The following is an 18626-nucleotide window of genomic DNA, read 5'->3' on the forward strand; positions in this document are numbered from 1 at the left end:
GCCACAGCGCTGCGGAGCTTACTGCACGGCGACCCAGTAAGGCATTGACCGCTCCCCGCCTCTCCGACCAGGTAGGGGACTAAGAATTAAAGTTTACCCCTTCACCCCCCCCTTCACATAAAAGCTCTCCAAACTAACTGACTAACATTTAAGCAATGATTTACAGATGTTTAAGCGTCTCCCGGTCTCCGGAGAGGAGGCAGCCGCTACAGTAGTACAGACCTGGGTTGACCGTGGGTCGATTCGGGTCAAGTTTGGCGCCAAACGTGAGCTTTGGTGTGCAGACGACATCTTGGAAAAAATGGCCGGTTTTCGGAGTTTTCCGGTTTCCGGAACACCGGATAAAAGGTTGTGCACCTGTATTAACATTTGTACCATTATTGAAACATGCAAGGACCTGACATGGTTTGGCAGCGCGGATGTCATTGTTTTCATGGGTGAGGGAATCTTGAATAAAGGGACATAATTACTAGATTAGGACAAAATCTAAAAACAGATGCACGGGGATTTCTTCTGAGGATGGTGATCTCGCAAATTGTCTGTGCATGAGGTTGTGGAGGCTAGATTATTAGGGACCATTTAAAGAGGAAGTAAAATTGTTTTTGCAAGATCGGGGAGGGTAATGGGAAACTATCAGAGAAGAGTAACTGAAGCCATGATCCGACACCCCAAATGACCTACTACTGCTCCAGCGTTCTTATTGCAGCACGTCTGTGCTCTGTTACAGTCACAAGGGGTTGCAATGTTTCAATTTGGCTGGGAAATTGTTGGTTTGGCTTGATCAAGTTCTTGACTCCTTGTTTATATTGTAAATTTCTGTGCATATTCAGCGTGTTACAACTCCACTTGTAAGCTGGGCTCCCAGTTAGCCAACAATTATAACAAACTTCAAAACTCTAATGAGAAGGAGAATATTGAGCTAGAGTTTTTAAAACTTGATGTGGGGACACAAAGCCTTTAAGTTGGAGCTGAAATAAAAATGGCATTATAAAGACTGAACAATTTCACAGTCACTACCCTGTAATTGGTGTCAATACTGGTGCAGAAGGTTTAGTTTATCAATAGTAAACTCTCTGGTCAGTTTTTCAATTAATAATAGAGAATATAGTTAAAATTCCACTGTATGTTGTTAATAAATAATTTGAAGCTGACATTTTCCATTGCTGACCAACCTTTGATGCTTCATCACTTCATTTTAAGATAGTCCTCCTTCAAATATAGAAACTGCTACGTGGCTGCTGTGATTTATTATGTTGGCCAGAAGAACAACTCCAGTATGCTTTAGTTTTTTAGTTTGGAGATACAGCGCAGAAACAGGCCCTTCGGCCCACCGAGTCCGCACCGACCATTAACACTATCCTACTCACACTAGGAACAATGTACGCATACACCAAGCCAATTAACCTACATACCCCTATGTCTTTGGAGTGTGGGGGGAAATCGAAGTTCTCGGAGAAAACCCACACGGTCACGGGGAGAATGTACAAACTCAGTACAAACTGCACCATTAGTCTCTGGCGCAGCAAGTGCTGTAAGGCAGCAACTCTAGTCTCTGGCTAGAAGATGCAGCTAATAAATTGAGAGTGGTCATTCATAAGGATTGCAGACCAAGAAACTTTCAGCCGTAATTTTGTGCCACCGTAGCAACTTTCCCATATGCACAAACTTCATCGATTTCATTCATAATTCTGTGGCTAGAAGATGCCAGTGACTTCTAATGGAGACAGTAATTGAGATGAAAGTATTGTTATAGGTCTACAGGCTTTCGTTAGAAGAATAGAAAATAGGTGCAGGAGGAGGCCATTGCCCTTCGACCGAGATTCATGTGTCACTGAAATCAATAACCCGTGCCTGCCTCTATAATCCCATTCCACTAGCCCTGACCTCTATCTAACTCTCTGGTAAATCCATCCAGGACTCGCCCAATGCCCTCTGGTCCACAACATTTTTTTCTCAACTCAGTCTTAAAAGAAGAACTGTGCTGGTTCTGACTGCATTGGAAAGTTGAAGGTAGATACTGGAAAAAAGGTGACAAAAATGCTGGAGAAACTCAGCGGGTGCGGCAGCATCTATGGCGTGGGAAATAGGCAACGTTTCGGGCCAAAACTCTTCTTCAGACTCATTTTCAGGGACCATTTTTCCTGCATCTAGCTTGTCCAGTCCTTTTATAATTTTATATGTTTCTATAAGATCCCCCTCATCCTTCTAAACTCCAGTGAATACAAGCCTAGTCTTTTCAATCTTTCCTCATATGACAGTCCCGTCATCACAGGGATCAATCTCGTGTACCTACGCTGCACTGCCTCAATCACAAGGATGTCCTTCGTCAAATTAGGAGACCAAAACTACACAATACTCCAGATGTGGTCTTACCAGAGCCATATACAACTGCAGAAGAACCTCTTTACTCCTATACTGAAATCCTCTTGTTATGAAGGCCAACATTCCATTAGCTTTCTTCACTGCCTGCTGTACCTGCACGCCAACTTCCAGTGACTGGTGTACACGGACGCCCAGGTCTCGCTGCACCTCCCCCATACCTAACCTAACCCTTTTGAGATAATAATCTGCCCCCTTGTTTTTGCTGCCATAGCGGATAACCTCACATTTATCTATATTATACTGCATCTGCCCACTCACTCAACCTGTCCAGGTCACCCTGCAACCTCCTAACAACCTCTTCACAGTTCACACTGCCACCCAGCTTTGTGTCATCCCCAAACTTGCTAGTGTTGCTCCTAACTCCCTCTTCCAAATCATTAATATATATGGTAAACAGTTGCGGCCCCAACACCGAGCCTTGCAGCACTCCACTCGCCACTGCCTGCCATTCTGAAAAGGGCCCGTTCACTCCTACACTTTGCTTCCTGTCTGCCAACCAATTTTCTATCCACGTCAACACCCTACCCCCAATACCATGTGCTCTAATTTTCTTTTTTAATTTTTCTAATTTAATAGCCTGTTCTGCAACTGTTCTCACTATCTAGATCACATGACATTACTACATTCTGCACTTAATTTACATGTTAATTGTAACAATATAACAGGTAATTGCTTTGTCTGAAGATTCACTTTTTTTATAATGCATGTTTATATTGCAGGTGTTGCACATAGGGCTTTTGAAAATGATATTGATGCCTTACTGAACTTAAGAGAGTTCTTCAATTATATACCTCTGAATAACAAAGATCCAGCTCCAATAACAGAATGTCAGGATCCATGGTAAGTAAAAGTCTGCTTTGCACTCCATCTGCACTAGCTTTGGTTTGTAAAACTGAATTTCCATTATTCTAGTTACATCAGTCCATTGACATTGATCATCTATAGATGAGGTGATGAATGTCATGTCTTTTTCCCAGGACAATCTAAAAACTGATGGTTTAATGTGAACGGGGTTAGATTTAAGGGAGGCAGGCCCAAGAAGCAAGTTTTTCAACATAGGTTTTGGTTTATCTTTATTATTGTCACATACTGAGATACAGGGAAAAGCTTTTGTTTGTGTGCTATCCAATCAAATCAGATAATACAACCAAGCCAAACAGGTGGAGTGAAGAATAAAAATACCAAAATGCAGAATATCATTTCTTAACATTTCAGTTACAGTTAACAGTTCCAGAGAAAAAAAGTCCAGTTTCTGCAAGTGTGTGGGATACATGAGCTGCTAGAGTAAGTGGTGGAGCTGGCACAATTTGTGCTTTTAAAGAAAGGAACATGGGTAGGAACGGTTTAGAGGGATATGGTGCAAACCCAGGCAAACAGGATGAGCTCAGGTAGACACCTCTTTTGCACAGACGAGTTGGGCTAAAGGGTCTGTTTCTGAGCTTCATGACTGACTTTAATGCTTCACTCAATTTTGAAAATTGACATTTTGTAATTTCTCAATTGAAATGATCTGCAACAGATCATAGAAGTCAAGAGTGTTTTATTGTCATATGTCCCAGACAGTACAATGAAATTCTTGCTTGCTGCAGCACAACAGAATATGTAAACATAGTACATAACAGGAGAAAAAAAGTTCAGTGTGTACACATACTCATGCACACATACTCATTAAATAAACAAATGTAGTGCGATAATAATAATAGTCTGTTGTAGTTCAGAGCTTATTTGTTGTCGTGTTTAATAGACTGATGGCTGTGGGGAAGAAGCTGTTCCTGAACCTGGACGTTACAGTTTCCAGGCTCCTCCACTTCCTTCCCAATGGCAGTGGTGAAATGAGTGTGTGGCCAGGGTGGTGTGGGTCTTTGATGGTGTTGGCTGGCTTTTTGAGGCACAACTTCATTAGATCCCTTCGATGGACTGGGCGGTGTTCACAAATATTCCATTTGCCACTGTTATGTATCAAATAAACAACACTTAGCCTTGGCAGCAAAATAGTTAAAAATCTGCTGTTAAGATATTGTACAAGAATCAATACCCTGAGGAGATTTTCCACTTCATTGATATTGTTTACCAACATTGAGAGATATTTGAGATGGTTCATGCAGTGAGATTAGAATAAGAGCAGTACTCGAGTGGCCCAGCTCATTACTATATTTGGGGTAGACAAAAATGCTGGAAAAACTCAGCGGGTGAGGCAGCATCTATTGAGCGAAGGAAATAGGCAATGTTTCGGGTCAAGACCCTCCTTAAATTAACTATATTTGTGGTTTTGTCCAGGAATAAATACATGATAGACCATGTAGAGAAAATGAATTTTTAAAAAGGTACTGAAAATAAAAATGTAAACTCGTCATCAAAACCATGGTCTTCAAAATGCTAGGTACACAAAAATGCTGGAGAAACTCAGCGGATGCAGCAGCATCTATGGAGTGAAGGAGATAGGCAACTTTTCGGGCAGAAACCCTTCTTCAGACTGAGTTGGGGTAAACTGAGTCTGAATCTAAACTCAGTCTGAAGAAGGGTTTCGGCCCGAAACGTTCCCTATCTCCTTCGCTCCATAGAAGCTGCTGCACCCGCGGAATTTCTCCAGCATTTTTGTGTACCTTCGATTTTCCAGCATCTGCAGTTCCTTCTTGAACACATCTTCAAAATGCTACTGTTATATGCAAGAACACATCTTTACATTAGGAATTACACTATTGTGCTGTATTGAAAGAGATCAATACTTTTTATGGGAAATGGAGGAAACACTAGTAAATGTAGCTTTGCTATTAGTCAGCCAGGATCTGCTAGCAGAGCAGAGACAACCTGTAGGCTTACTGAACTACTTTGCTTCGATTACTTTGCTGACAGCGCATAAATGTGCTCGTATTGAGGTGTTAAGTATAGGTCATCATAATTTAAATATTGTCTGATAACGATAGAAATACCATGATACACTGTGGATTTAAAATTGTATAATAACGGTTTAGATCAGAAAGTTTCAATGTGGCATGAGCTTGTATGTTGAATACACTGATTAACTCTTGAAAAGTGCAAGTCTGCCCTCGTGTGGCTGCATTGAACATTTCTCCAGCAAGTGATGTTACGGTGCTCTTTTCACCAGGGAAAGTCTGCCATCTAGTGGCCATATTGAATTGTACATCTATGCCTGAGGACAAGACACTTTGTAGACGCCGTCTGGAGAAGGGTCTCGACCCGAAACGTCACCCATTCCTTCTCTCCAGAGATGCTGCTGAGTTACTCCAGCTCTTTGTGTCGACACTTTATGGATAACCCATTTTAATTGACAATTTCAAACATGAAGAATATATATTTTTAATTGATGTGTGATTATTCAATTGAATAAATAATTTCACTGTAAATTTCGTTTATATAACAGTGGTTACATTTTTATTCAGGTGAATAAATAATTTTTGACAATATCATGAGCCTATGCATTAGTTTCACATGTCTCTGAAATATTGAGATTTTGCCTTAAAAGTATAATACCAATGTTAAGTTAAAGAACACAAAATCCTTTATTACTTAAGATAGACAAAGTCCTGGAATAACTCAGCGGGTCAAGCAGCATCTCTAAGAAAACGTGTTCTTTCAGAGAATCATGTCCATGTCTACTATTTTACTTATTATTTTCAGCATCTTCAGTATTTTGCTTTTCCAACAAAGATAGGAAGCTGGATGAATAACCATGAGAACATTGGAAACAATCTGAAAGATGTAAAGGGATTATTTTGTAAATGTGCAATTCAATGTGATACATGTAAGTGGGAAGTTACACACTTTAAAAGACAAAGGAATATATATTAGTAATGCAGGAGGGTGTGGGGTAACCTCATTGAGGTGCAAAAGGTTGAGGAAACAGATACATTGTACACTCTTTTAACCCAGGTAGACAATTCTAAAACTAGATGGTAGAGGCTTATGTGAGATAGGAGAGATTAAACGAGAGTTCAGAGGCAACTTTTTCTCTCAATGAGCAGTCAATCTCTGTAATGAGCTATAGAAGTAGATACAAATATGACTTTTAAAACGCATTTGTACAGACATGGATAGGCTTTAATGGCCGCGGGACAATTGCCATCGCCCGCCGGGGGCTTTGACTCTGACATCGGGAAGGGAATGGGGAGTGCAGGGGAGAGAAGTTTTTTTTTTTTTTTGCCTTCCATCACAGCGAGGAGGAGATGCGCTGTGATGGATGTCTGTGTAAATTGTGTTGTGTCTTGGGTCTTTTTTTTTCTTGTGTGTATGACTGTAGAAACAACATTTCATTTGAGCCTCTATGAGGTTCAAGTGACAAATAAATTGTATTGTGTATTGTGTGTGAAAGGTTTAGAGGGCTCTGGGGCTAATTACAAGCAAATGGGACCAGCCCACTAACCCAACTTAGTCATCATAGACAAGGTGGGCCAAAGGACCTTTTTCGGTGCTGTACAACTCTATGACTCTGACTCTATGCAATTATCAGAAATTCAGGGTTCATGGACATGTAATGAAGAAGTAAAGTGTTTACTTTTGCCCATTTCTGCTCAAAGGGACAGGTTGGTGCCGGGCTTGGATACCTTGGTTCCTCTTGAGTCTACAAAAGCATATGATATGTTGGATATTGTCCATGCGGTAAGGAACTGTTTAGTTTTAACTCATATTCTTGTAATCCTGTATTTGCAAGAAAAGGGGCAGAGTGTACTTTAAACTTTGTTCCTCTCACCTTAAAGCTGTCCCTTTTAGTATTTGATGTTTCCATCCTGGGGAAAAGGGTTCTGACAGTCTATCCTATCTATCCCTCGCATAATCCTGGCAGTTGCTAGCACAGAACTCTGGCGTGTAAGAGCCATATTGTTCAATGCAAAGCCTTGTTTAGATTTGGCCATAGTTTGAAGTTCAAAGTGTTGGGGAGATGGGAATTAATTTTAACATTCACCACAGTTCAAGAAAACCTCTTTTGAAATTCTGTTTTAGATTGTGGACGAAAGGGAATTTTTTGAGCTCATGCCCAATTATGCAAAGAATATTATTATTGGATTTTCCAGAATGAATGGATGCACAGTGGGAATTGTGGGCAATCAGCCTAAAGTGGCTTCAGGTGAGTGCGCAGTTTATGATGCAGAGAATGCATTGTTTAATTACATTGCCACACTTTTGTTTATCTCCCACCCTCTTGTCCATGAATCCACATACACCTTGGTGTGTAGCAGCAATTTATGTACCGTTTGCTGTACTGCACTCTGTTGTAACAATCTCATCTTGAGATCAGAGAAACTAAATGCAGATGAAGTGTGGTCTCCAGTCAGTGCACAAAGATGACCGAGATTTGATTAGTTTGTCAGTTCATTTTTGCATTCCACTCCCACCTCTGCCTTTGGCATCTAGCACTGTTTGGTTTAGTTTAGTTTAGAGATACAGCACGGAAACAGGCCCTTCAGCCCACTGGGTCAGTCCCGACTGCGATCCCCGCATATTAACACTATCCTACACCCACTAGGGACAATTTTTACATTTACATTTACCTTTGATTCGAACTGAAGACGTGAGTCCGAAGAAGGGTCTCGACCCAAAGCATCACCCATTCCTTCTCTCCAGAGATGCTGCCTGTCCCGCTGAGTTACTCCAGAAATTTGTGTCTATCTACGGTGTATACCAGCATCCGCAGTTCCTTCCTCCACATTTTGACTGCTCCAATGAAATTCTCTATGCAGCTCTTGGAACATTGCCCATCTTCCATCACCGTGGCTGTCCTGTGGTCCCCATGGAAGTCTTGTATTCCACTGGGAGAGCATAGATTTTCAGCTCTCAATTTTTTTCCCCCCCACTTATTGATGTCCTCTGCACTGGGAATTGTCGATTAAATAATTGTTAATTTAAAAAATAGCAGGAACAACGAATGTTCATTTGACAATAGGTGCAGGAGTAGGCCATTCAGCCCTTCAAGCCAGCAACGCCATTCAATATGATCATGGCTGATTATCCACAATCAGTACCCCGTCCGTGGATTCTCCTCATATCCCCTTATTCCGCAATCTTCAAGAGCCCTTTCTAGCTCTCTCTTGAAAGTATTCAGAGAACTGCCCTCTGAGGCAGAGAATTCCACACACTCACAACTCTGTGTGTGAAAAGTCTTTCCTCATCTCTGTTCTCATTGGTTTACCCCTTATTCTTAAACTGTGGCCCCTGGTGCTGGACTCCCCAACATCGGGAACATGTTTCCTGCCTCTAGCGTGTCCAAACCCTTAATAATCTTATATGTTTCAATAAGGTCCCCTCTTATCCTAAATTCCAGAGTATACAAGCCCAGCTGCTCCATTCTCTCAGCATAAGACAGTCCCGCCCCCGTGAGTTAACTTTGTGAACCCATGCTGCACTCCCTCAATAGCAAGAATGTCTTTCCCCAAATTTAGAGACCAAAACTGCACACAATACTCCAGGTGTGCTCTCACCAGGGCTCTATACAACTGCAGAAGGACCTCTTTGCTCCTATACTCAAATCCTCGTGTTATGAAGGCCAACATGCCATTCGCTTTCTTCACTGCCTGCTGTACCTACAGGCTTACTTTCATTGACTGATGAACAAAGACCCCCAGATCCCGTTGTACTTCCCCTTTTCCCAACTTGACACCATTTAGATAATAATCTTCCTTCCTCTTTTTGCTACCAGTGGATAAACTCACATTTATCCGCATCTGCCCACTCACCCAACCTGTCCAAGTCACCCTGCATTCTCATAGCATCCTCCTCACAGTTCACACTGCCACCCAGCTTTGTGTCATCTGCAAATTTGCTAATGTTACGTAATCCCTTCATCTAAATCATTAATATATATTGTAAATAGCTGCGGTCCCAGCACAGAGCCTTGCGGTACCCCACTAGTCACTGCCTGTCATTCTGAAAGGGACGCGTTAATCCCTACTCTTTGTGACTAAGTTGTCATTTTTTTTTAGGTTGTCTGGACATTAACTCTTCGGTGAAAGGAGCTCGTTTTGTCAGATTCTGTGATGCATTTAACATCCCAATCATTACATTTGTGGATGTGCCTGGATTCTTGCCAGGTAAAAAACTAAAAATAGCTTATCATAAACCAGTAGAGTTTGTATTCCATTCTTGTGTTCAACGATGATTCATATTAATCACACTTCCACTATTACTGCCAAGCAGAGCACTGTGCCACACTATTTAAAGTCACATTTTTGGATCAGTTTATAACGGTGAGTTAGAACAGCATGTTTGTACTTGCCCCAGGTGGACTCTCACCTATTTCTCCCCTCCACTCACCCTCACCCTCACCTCCCCTGCCCCACCTGCCAATTTCCTCTCTCTGGATTTACAAAGCGTAACTTTTCAAGCCGGTCTCGCACCGATGTTGACCTATTATCTGTGGGTGTGGTCGTCTTAATGGGTCACCGGTTGTCGGTTGCTTGATGTCGACTAGGTGGTAGGTTGTTGTAGCTTGTCGTAGACATTGGCATAGAGAGGTTCAGTCGCCGGATTTTCAGCGAACTGCTACGACTGTCGCCTAAGGGACAGGCCAATAAGGTGTGAAAATGAGACATCAAAAGAAATGAGGATCAAGGAAAATGTAGAGTAGGTCATTGTTAGCCAAGAGACGGTGACAACAAAGCAAAGATAACAGGTTACACAGAAAAGCTGGAGAAACTCAGCGGGTGCAGCAGCATCTATGGAGCGAAGGAAATAGGAAGAAGGGTTTCGGCCCGAAACGTTGCCTATTTCCTTCGCTCCATAGATGCTGCTGCACCCGCTGAGTTTCTCCAGCTTTTCTGTGTAACCTTCGATTCTCCAGCATCTGCAGTTCCCTCTTAAGCAAAGATAACATGTAATCTGAGGACAGTCAGACTGGTTGGAGAACTGGGAAGGGGGAGGGATGGAGAGACAGAGGGAAAGCAAGGGTCACTTAAAGTTAGAGAAGTCAATATTCATACCGCTGGGGTGTAAGCTGCCCAAGGGAAATGTTTCATTGGATTCATTAATGACCGAATACTGTAGGGTCTCGACTCGAAACGTCACCGATCCATATTCTCCAGGGATGCTGCTTGACCTGCTGAGTCCCTGCAGCTTTTTTCATTCTTTGTGTATTAACACCAGTATATGCAGTTCTACTGGATACAATGTAAATAATCACCCCAACAGTACCCATAATCAATGAAATGAAGGAATGGGATCAAGTGTACACAGAATAATGTGATACAGGTTACAATAGAAAATGGACATTTGACTTGCAGAGAAATCTGCTTACAAACCATTCTCGGCAGAAGAACCATTATGTAACGCGGGGAGTGTCTGTACTCTCCTATAGAGGGCACCATGCCAAAATGGATTTCTAATCACCACCTTCTGCTGCGCTAACCCCAGGACAAAATTTGCAAGTGCTGCCTATTCTCCACTGATACCTAAACCTGCAGCATGATGCTTCAATAAAAGGTTCTCTTTATTTATGTGTTTTTGATTTATTGCAAATGTAGTTCCATCGGGTGGCGCCAGCTTCGCCAACAGTCTGTCTGTCCCTTTGTGTTTAAATATTATGTGTTCAATGGATGTATTTAGTTTTCTTTAGCTTGCTTTATGTGGTGGGGGGGGGGAACCTCGGAGCCTCAACCGTGGGTGCTTGCGGACTTAAGATCACGGAGCTAGCGGTGTCTGGTCAGAGACCGACTTCGGGAACTCCAAGCTGCGGGGACTTTGACTGCCCCGACCACGAAGAAGCTTAGGCTTTTTTTGCCTTCCGTCACAGTGAGGAACGTGGGGAATCTGCTGTGGTGGATGTTTATGTTAATTTTTATGTAGTTGTGTGTGTCTTGTTGCTTTTTATTTTCTCGTATGGCTGTATGGTAATTCGAATATTACCTTAATTGGTACATGCGACAATAAAAGACCTTTGAAACCTTTGTAGTTTCCAACAGTATATTGCTTTTACATGCAGGAACCAATCAGGAATATGGAGGAATAATCAGACATGGTGCAAAGTTGCTTTATGCCTTCGCTGAAGCAACAGTTCCCAAAATTACGGTGATCACTCGAAAGGTAAGATTGCACTGTTGAAAGTCTGAAGAAAAAATTGGTCCGTGGATGGATGAGGAGTAGGAGAAACTAACTCCATATAACCATATAATAATTTTGGATTGTAAACATAATGTAGACAAAGGATGCCTTGAGCATTGCTGAGTGCACAAAATACTACAATATGTGACCTAACCACTGCATGTAAATATTCCTCCCAGAACTGAAATGTTTTGCTTTAAAATTGTTTAATCAACATGATGTTAAAGTTTGAATTTAGCCAAACCAAACATTACAACTGTGTATTGGTAATGAATGTTGCAATTATGTAACATGGTGTATTCAAAAAATCATTGATGCAGAGAAAATTATATACCCAACATACACACCTGCCACACACTTGCATTGCCACAGATAGCATCTATGCATTCCTCAATATGTGGTCTAAATCTTGATGTCAGTCTGGAACATTTGCTTTTGCCCAGTTTACAGATGGGAAAACCTAGTTTTGGACAAATGAAATGATTAGTGTTTGCAGTGATCATGCAGTACTGATTGGTCTTTGCTTCTGTTTGACTAGTTTGTAGACCAGAGTTTTACAGGAAGGAACCATGACAACGACCACCACATAGTTGTATGTGCAGTGTACTGTGAAATTGGCACTGCCTGCACAAGAAGGATCTGTTGGGTGGGCCATTGTCCTAATCAAGCAATTTGAAGCTGGGTTAAAGCTCTGGTGATGAAGTCTTCTGCAGCAAAGTCACTTTGACTGTTGTTTTAGGAAATTGCAAACTCCTTTATGGTGCTCAGAATGTCACTGTTCATGACCCAGTTTAGTTGGAACATTGTGTTGGGGGCAGACTTGCATTTAAATTTAAATGCACCATTCCATTGAATGTTCATTTCTCCAGAAATCTGGATTTCTGATTGAGGATGCTTCACTTAAACTGGGCATATGCATGTCCCTGAAGATCCTGAGGTAGAATAAATGTATTTCTACTTTACAATTTGCATTTAACATGAGTGACTTTTGACTGGGGGAATGAGAGAAAATGTATAGAAATACTACTGATGTAACAAATACTGACCTTTGTTCCACCCATTGCACGAGTTTGACTTGATTGTATTTATGTATATATCTGATCGGATATCATGCAAAATAAAGCTTTTCACTGTACCTCGTTAGAAGTACAGGTGCACAACCTTTTATCCGACGATCCAAATAACGAAAACCTCCGAATAGCGACATTTTTTCGGTCCTTGAAGAAAGGTCCTTGAAAACGTTCACCGAGGGCGGCCCGCAGAGGTGACAGCGGAACCTCCGGTCGGTCCTCGAAGAAAGGGGAACTAAATCCCCATTCATAAAAGAGAAGATGAGGGTATATTGCGCGGGAGGGTTAATAATTGACAATATGCTGCTGCCTGCCAGCTGTGTTAAAAAGTTCCCACGGTAGACTCACGATACACAGTGTATCGTGAGTCTTGCGTGGTAACTTGGCAGCAGTAGATTGTCGCTCCCTTCAGTTTCACCCCACCTACACCCCTCTGCTTCCCGGCCAAGTGTGTGACCCCTTCCCTCCCCTCTCCAGCTCCCCGCTCATTGCACCGGCGCGGGGGCTTTGTACTGTCTTCACGTCGCGATGCTAGCAGCATAGTGCAGTCACCGGAGACGTCAGGACCAACGGAACACCGACCCCCAGGCCCACTGCAAGCACGGAGATCCCAGATCAGCAACTCCAGCCCAGCCCCGTTCCAACTCCAGAAGAACACGCTCCCCGTATGGGCAGAAGCTGATGGTGTGCAAGAATAACGTCTTGTTCTTGGGTCGCGCAGCTCGGGCTGTGGGCGAACTGCCACTTGTCGCCATAGCGGCCCATCGGGGAGCGGATTCCTCTGGAGTTGGAGGGGGAGGGGGGTATTGTGCTGTTTGATCGCCCCCTACTATTCCAGGGACAAAATAAAGCTTTTCACTGTACCTCGTTAGAAGTACAGGTGCACAACCTTTTATCCGACGATCCAAATAACGAAAAATAACCTACACCCCTCTGCTCCCCGGCCATGTGTGTGTGACCCCTTCCATCCCCTCTCCAGCTCCCTGCTCATCGCACCGGCGCGGTGGCTTTGCACTGTCTTCAAGTCGGCGATGGCTGCAGGTCAGTGCAGTCACCGGAGACGTCAGGACCAATTGGACGTCGACCACCAGGCCCGACCGCAAGCACGGAGAACCCAGAGACCCACAGCCTGCAGCAGCCCAGCCCAGCCCAGCCCCGCTCCAACTACAGAGGAACCTGGGTTGCGGATGACGGGGCGCAGCTCGGGGCGTCGTAGGGGCCCATCGGGGAGCGGGTTCCTGTTGGTCCTAACGTCTCCGGCCACCTGCCATCCTCCGGGAACTGTACCGCCCTTGCAGGAGAGTGGGGTTGTTTGCAGTTGCAGAGGGAGGGGGCAAGGGCGGTACAGTTCCCAGTCTCAGCTCCAGTCCAGGGGGGTGGCCGGAGACGTCAGGACCAACGGGACAGCGACCCCCAGGCCCACTGCAAGCACGGAGATCCCAGAGACCCACAGCCAGCAGCAACTCCAGCCCAGCCCCGCTCCAACTCCAGAGGAACACGTAGGGGCAGAAGCGGATGGTGTGCAAGGTACGTCTCGTTCTTGGGGTTGCGGATGAGGGGGCGCAGCTCGGGCTGTGGGCAAACTGCCACTTGTCGCCGTAGCGGCCCATCGGGGAGAGGATTCCTCTGGAGTTGGAGGGGGAGGGGGGTATTGTGCTGTTTGATCGCCCCCTGCTATCCCAGGGACAGGGAGACACAGCGGCTTTTTAGACTGGTGGGCAATCACTTCCAAAGTTCTGCCCACACAGTCAGTACACCTCTCCTACACTGCATTTCATACAAACATTTATTCGGCAAAAAAAACCTACATTGAAGACTCAAACTCGCGACCGAGTAACTGCCGGGATCAAGGCGCAAACTCGCGACGTTGCGGATATGAGCCGAACACTCTACCACTGAGCCAGCCATTAAAATCTACGCAAAAAAATTTCCATTCCGAAGACCGACAAATTCTGAATTACGAAAAGTGTCTGGTCCCAAGGCTTTCGGATAAAAGGTTGTGCACCTGTAATAATAAAAACCTAGGCCAATGATCATGATTGCCTGCTATTGCCGTTGGAAATTATTCTAATCCCTAAACAATATTCATCAAGATAACGACTTTTTTACTAGTCATTTTAAGCTTAGCATAGATGTATTAAATTAGCACAGCTCTGCTTTTTATTTTGATGATTCACTTAATTGTTCCAGTTATTTGAAGTTAATTTGACTTTCCATTGTTTGTTCTTCTTTATATTTTCAAATTACATTCATGTGCTTTCCTATACAGGCATATGGTGGTGCTTATGATGTGATGAGCTCCAAACACTTGAGAGGAGACTTGAACTATGCTTGGCCAACAGCTGAGGTTGCAGTTATGGGCGCTAAGGCAAGTGACAGCACTGCATAATGGTGCTTATGGCTATAAATCGATTAATATTCAGGATACACTATTCCAGGCCTTGTGTAGTAAACACAAATGTTGTGGAGTTTGAGATCTAATTTTTAAAAGTTGATGCTGCAAATTTTAAATGTTTAGCTGAGACGATCATATTCAATAGATCATGCCAGTAGTAAATGGTCAATTTCCTCTTTGAATAAATCAAAATTTGACTGTTCAAAGCTCCAACAGATGTTTGCAATTCTGTTGCAATCTAAACTGCTTTAAATTGTGCTGAAACTGCAGTAAAAGTGCATCTGCAGACTTCACTGCTTGGATTGCTTGTATTTCCTCTGTTCATCTTTTGAAATAATATAGTAATGTTGTTACAAATCCACATTTAATCCAATGTGAAACAAAAAAATAAGCCAATGGAGAAAGCTTGCCTTTCTGCTCCGGATCCCAGCATCTGCAATCTCTCTGATCCAATATGGTTGTCTATTTCAATTTTGTAATGCAGTTTAAATTAAAATGTAATTGACTTCTGTACTTTCTACAGTACCCACCAAGATAGTGACCTTCAATGCATTTGTTGGGGAATGGTGTCTATATAAGTAGTAGAACAAAGAATGAATTGGTTAGATATATTGTATAACTAATTAGCTTAATCTACAATTGTTATCCCAGAAAGTTAGAAATTGCTCTGCAGCTTTCACAGAAATAGTTATCTGGTACATTGTTTGTGGGAAGTTAATATTTATCTGAAATGAGTTGATTGAGTTGAACGTTTTGAGTAGGAGGTTGTGAAATAAAAACTGGATGGCTCCCACCAAAAGCAAAAAAAGCAAATCGCCATTTTGTATTCTTCTTTCAAAGGGTGCTGTGCAGATTATCTTCAAGGGGAAGGTCAACGAGGAGCAAGCAGAGGCACAGTATGTGGACACCTTTGCAAACCCATTCCCAGTAGCAGTGAGAGGCAAGTACCAGAGAGGATGTTGTGCATTTACTAACCTAACATTCCTGCTACCTTTTTTCCTTAAATGCAATTTACCTAAATTGACAAGAATTGTGCAATTTGTATGCTGTTTGCAGAAACTTGAGCGTTTATAAAAAAACAAAACAAAAAAAAAAAAACTTTATTCGTCCCACCCAAAGTGTAGCCCTTGATTCTCAAGGGAGTGAAATCACCATTTAAATTTGTGCTACTAATTGAATACATTAGCAAGCTTGCAGGCAGATATTATAAATGAAACTTTTAACCAAAGACATTTTGTCGATATTGTTTTTTTTAAAGTGTCTCCTGGGTGGATTGACTGTAATTGTTCTTTCATTGACTTTTATGTGTATGTTCAAATTAGTCCACCAAGTTACCATTTAAGTACATAAAATTACAATTTTAAAGCTCCCCATAGTCATTGTCATTGATACATATGTTTGGAAAATGGAGGGGAAAAAGCATTTCAAAACCAGTGCTATCATGCTAGAATCAGCAATTGGAAAGTACCTCTAATTTAAAAGATACTTCAGAGCATATAATTAAGATTAATTTACAGAACTTTCCATTTGTAACAAGATGTTAAACACAGATAGAAGGAGTAATATAGTTCACGATGCATCATGATTTGGTGGCCTTAACTTTTTCTATGGAACAGAACAAATACCTATTCACCCTTGATCGTAGACTACACATTCTGTATATACACATTCTCAATAGAGCCTATTTCTCCACAGCATGCCAGTAAATTAAATGTCTACTGTACATTGCCTGGGTTTGAGTAAGCAGGGAGGTAATGGGCATGTGTTCCAGAGAAATACAGAGCTGTTATAAACAAGAAAGATTGAACATCTTGTCATAAGAAACACTCATCATTGACTCATCTTTGCACTGTTAATGATAATTACTGATTTTTGAAGAGGGAATCAAACATTCCTAAATCTGGGAAAGGGGAAACTGCCAAACGCATCAAAGATGTTTTGTTATACATGAATTAAGTAGATATTATTTTCAAGACTGACCACCTACTTGTGTCCATGCAGGTTTTGTCGATGATATAATTCAACCAGCAACCACTCGAATGCGCATTTGTCGAGACCTAGAGATGCTGGCAAACAAGAAACAGACCAATCCTTGGAAAAAACATGGCAACATCCCTTTGTAACAAAACTTTTAGGATTATATGCAGATAGCACAGAAAAAAATTCATTTCAGGAAGACTCGATTATTTAAAATCAAATAAATCTTCATTTGGTAGCAGGAACTTCTTTTGGGTATAACAAATTAACAGAATAAATTGTTCTTGTTCTATTCTCCTTGTCTTCATTGGTTAAGATATTTAAAAAAATAGGAACAATTTTAGGTTGAAAAGTAGAATACATTTGTCAGAGTAATAGACAACACAACAGTAAACGCAATTTGAATCCCAATTTTGATTTAGCCACCTGACTGGAACCAGATAGCTTTGGATCATATACATTTGTTTCATGTTCAACACGGGGGTCCCTGGATTATTTTTCTGCATATATTCGGTGAATTTTCTCCAAATCAGAATTTTTTTTAAAAACTCAAAATCGTAATGTGAAATCTTTAAGCTTGATCGGCTTTGGGGCCTGACATGTAAAGCGTAGACTGGGGAAGATCAGCATGGATGATAGGTGCTACCAGCTACGGTACTGTGACAGATGTTTCTGAATGCAGTGCCGAGGAGCTGATCAGTGAGAGAACTAACAGCAGTTCAATAATCAACAGTGCATGAATGAGAGGTGATTTGGAGTCGTAATAATTTGTCTTATCTGAAGAAGCGTTTGCAGGAGGCAATGGCATTTTAAAAATAGAGCGCACAGGAGAGGAGAGCTTGTGTCAAGTCAGATTTTCGTATGTCAGGGCAGGGGAAGGTCACAATTTCAAGAGTGGAGGCAGAGTGAAGCATGCAGCAGCAGGTAAGCTGAAAATGGTAGCTAGGGCACTTGGACGCTCCTCCTGCTTGATGTTGGAAGTAGGGCACCTTTGGTGCCTGAGGACACCTGTGGGAAGTCCGCCAAGCTGGAGTTCCTGACTGACCATGTGAGGAAGTGGACGACCTCAGGATTGTCTGTGAGAATGGGAGCATCATAGAGAGGATTTATAGTGAGGTGGTCACACCCAAGGTGCCGACAGAAAGTGAAAGAGTGTCCACCAGGAAAGGGAATACGCAGAGTGCAGAAATTCCCCAGATGTTGGCACAAATTACATGGGTAGGAAAAGGGATTAGGTCCTGCAGAGTAGAGATAGTTAGGCAAAAGGTTAAAGCAGGACATTGAGGGTGATAATATCTGGATTAGTCCCAGTGACCTGTGCTAGTGCGGGTAGGGCAGGTGAATGTGTGGCAGTGTTGGAGTGCAAGAGGCAGTGGTTCTGATTTTTTGACCATTGGCATTTCTTCAGGGTCAGAGGTGACCTGGGAGTGGGAAAGCTTGTACCTGAACTGGAGGGAGTGCTAGTGCTACTTGGGAATGTTTAAGCTAGAATAAGGAGGAGGTGGGGACCAGAGTAAAAGGTCAGCAAATGGAAGGATGAATGACCAGTAAGTTTCAAAGGAAGGTCAGACAGTGAGGGATTAAGGAATATGATTTAAAAAAAATGTATGGTCTGGTGTGATTATTTTATCATGGGTAAAGCAAATGAACCATGTGTAAAGCAAATTAACAGTCTGGATCAGTACTTGGATTAGTTTAGCCTGTTCCTGTTCCACTGGTGTTTGAAGTGAGCTCAGATTTGATAGGATGGTTCC

The 18626-nt window shown here is 42.4% G+C and overlaps 1 protein-coding gene across 2 annotated transcripts in view; it reads left to right on the forward strand.

The window, feature by feature from the left end:
• pccb (propionyl-CoA carboxylase subunit beta) overlaps positions 1-17164 on the forward strand; it is a 44017-nt gene extending 26853 nt beyond the window's left edge. For both annotated transcript variants that reach the window (XM_055646183.1, XM_055646182.1), the window contains exons 8-15: positions 3102-3222; positions 6918-6999; positions 7342-7465; positions 9318-9425; positions 11312-11412; positions 14770-14868; positions 15736-15835; positions 16897-17164. In XM_055646183.1, the coding sequence (XP_055502158.1) occupies positions 3102-3222; positions 6918-6999; positions 7342-7465; positions 9318-9425; positions 11312-11412; positions 14770-14868; positions 15736-15835; positions 16897-17018 (857 nt within the window). In that variant the 3' untranslated portion in view covers positions 17019-17164. The remainder of the gene's footprint in view (positions 1-3101; positions 3223-6917; positions 7000-7341; positions 7466-9317; positions 9426-11311; positions 11413-14769; positions 14869-15735; positions 15836-16896) is intronic.
• The last annotated feature ends 1462 nt before the right edge of the window (positions 17165-18626 follow it).

The sequence above is a fragment of the Leucoraja erinacea genome, chromosome 14 (assembly GCF_028641065.1).
Source record: "Leucoraja erinacea ecotype New England chromosome 14, Leri_hhj_1, whole genome shotgun sequence".
NCBI lineage: Eukaryota > Metazoa > Chordata > Chondrichthyes > Rajiformes > Rajidae > Leucoraja > Leucoraja erinaceus.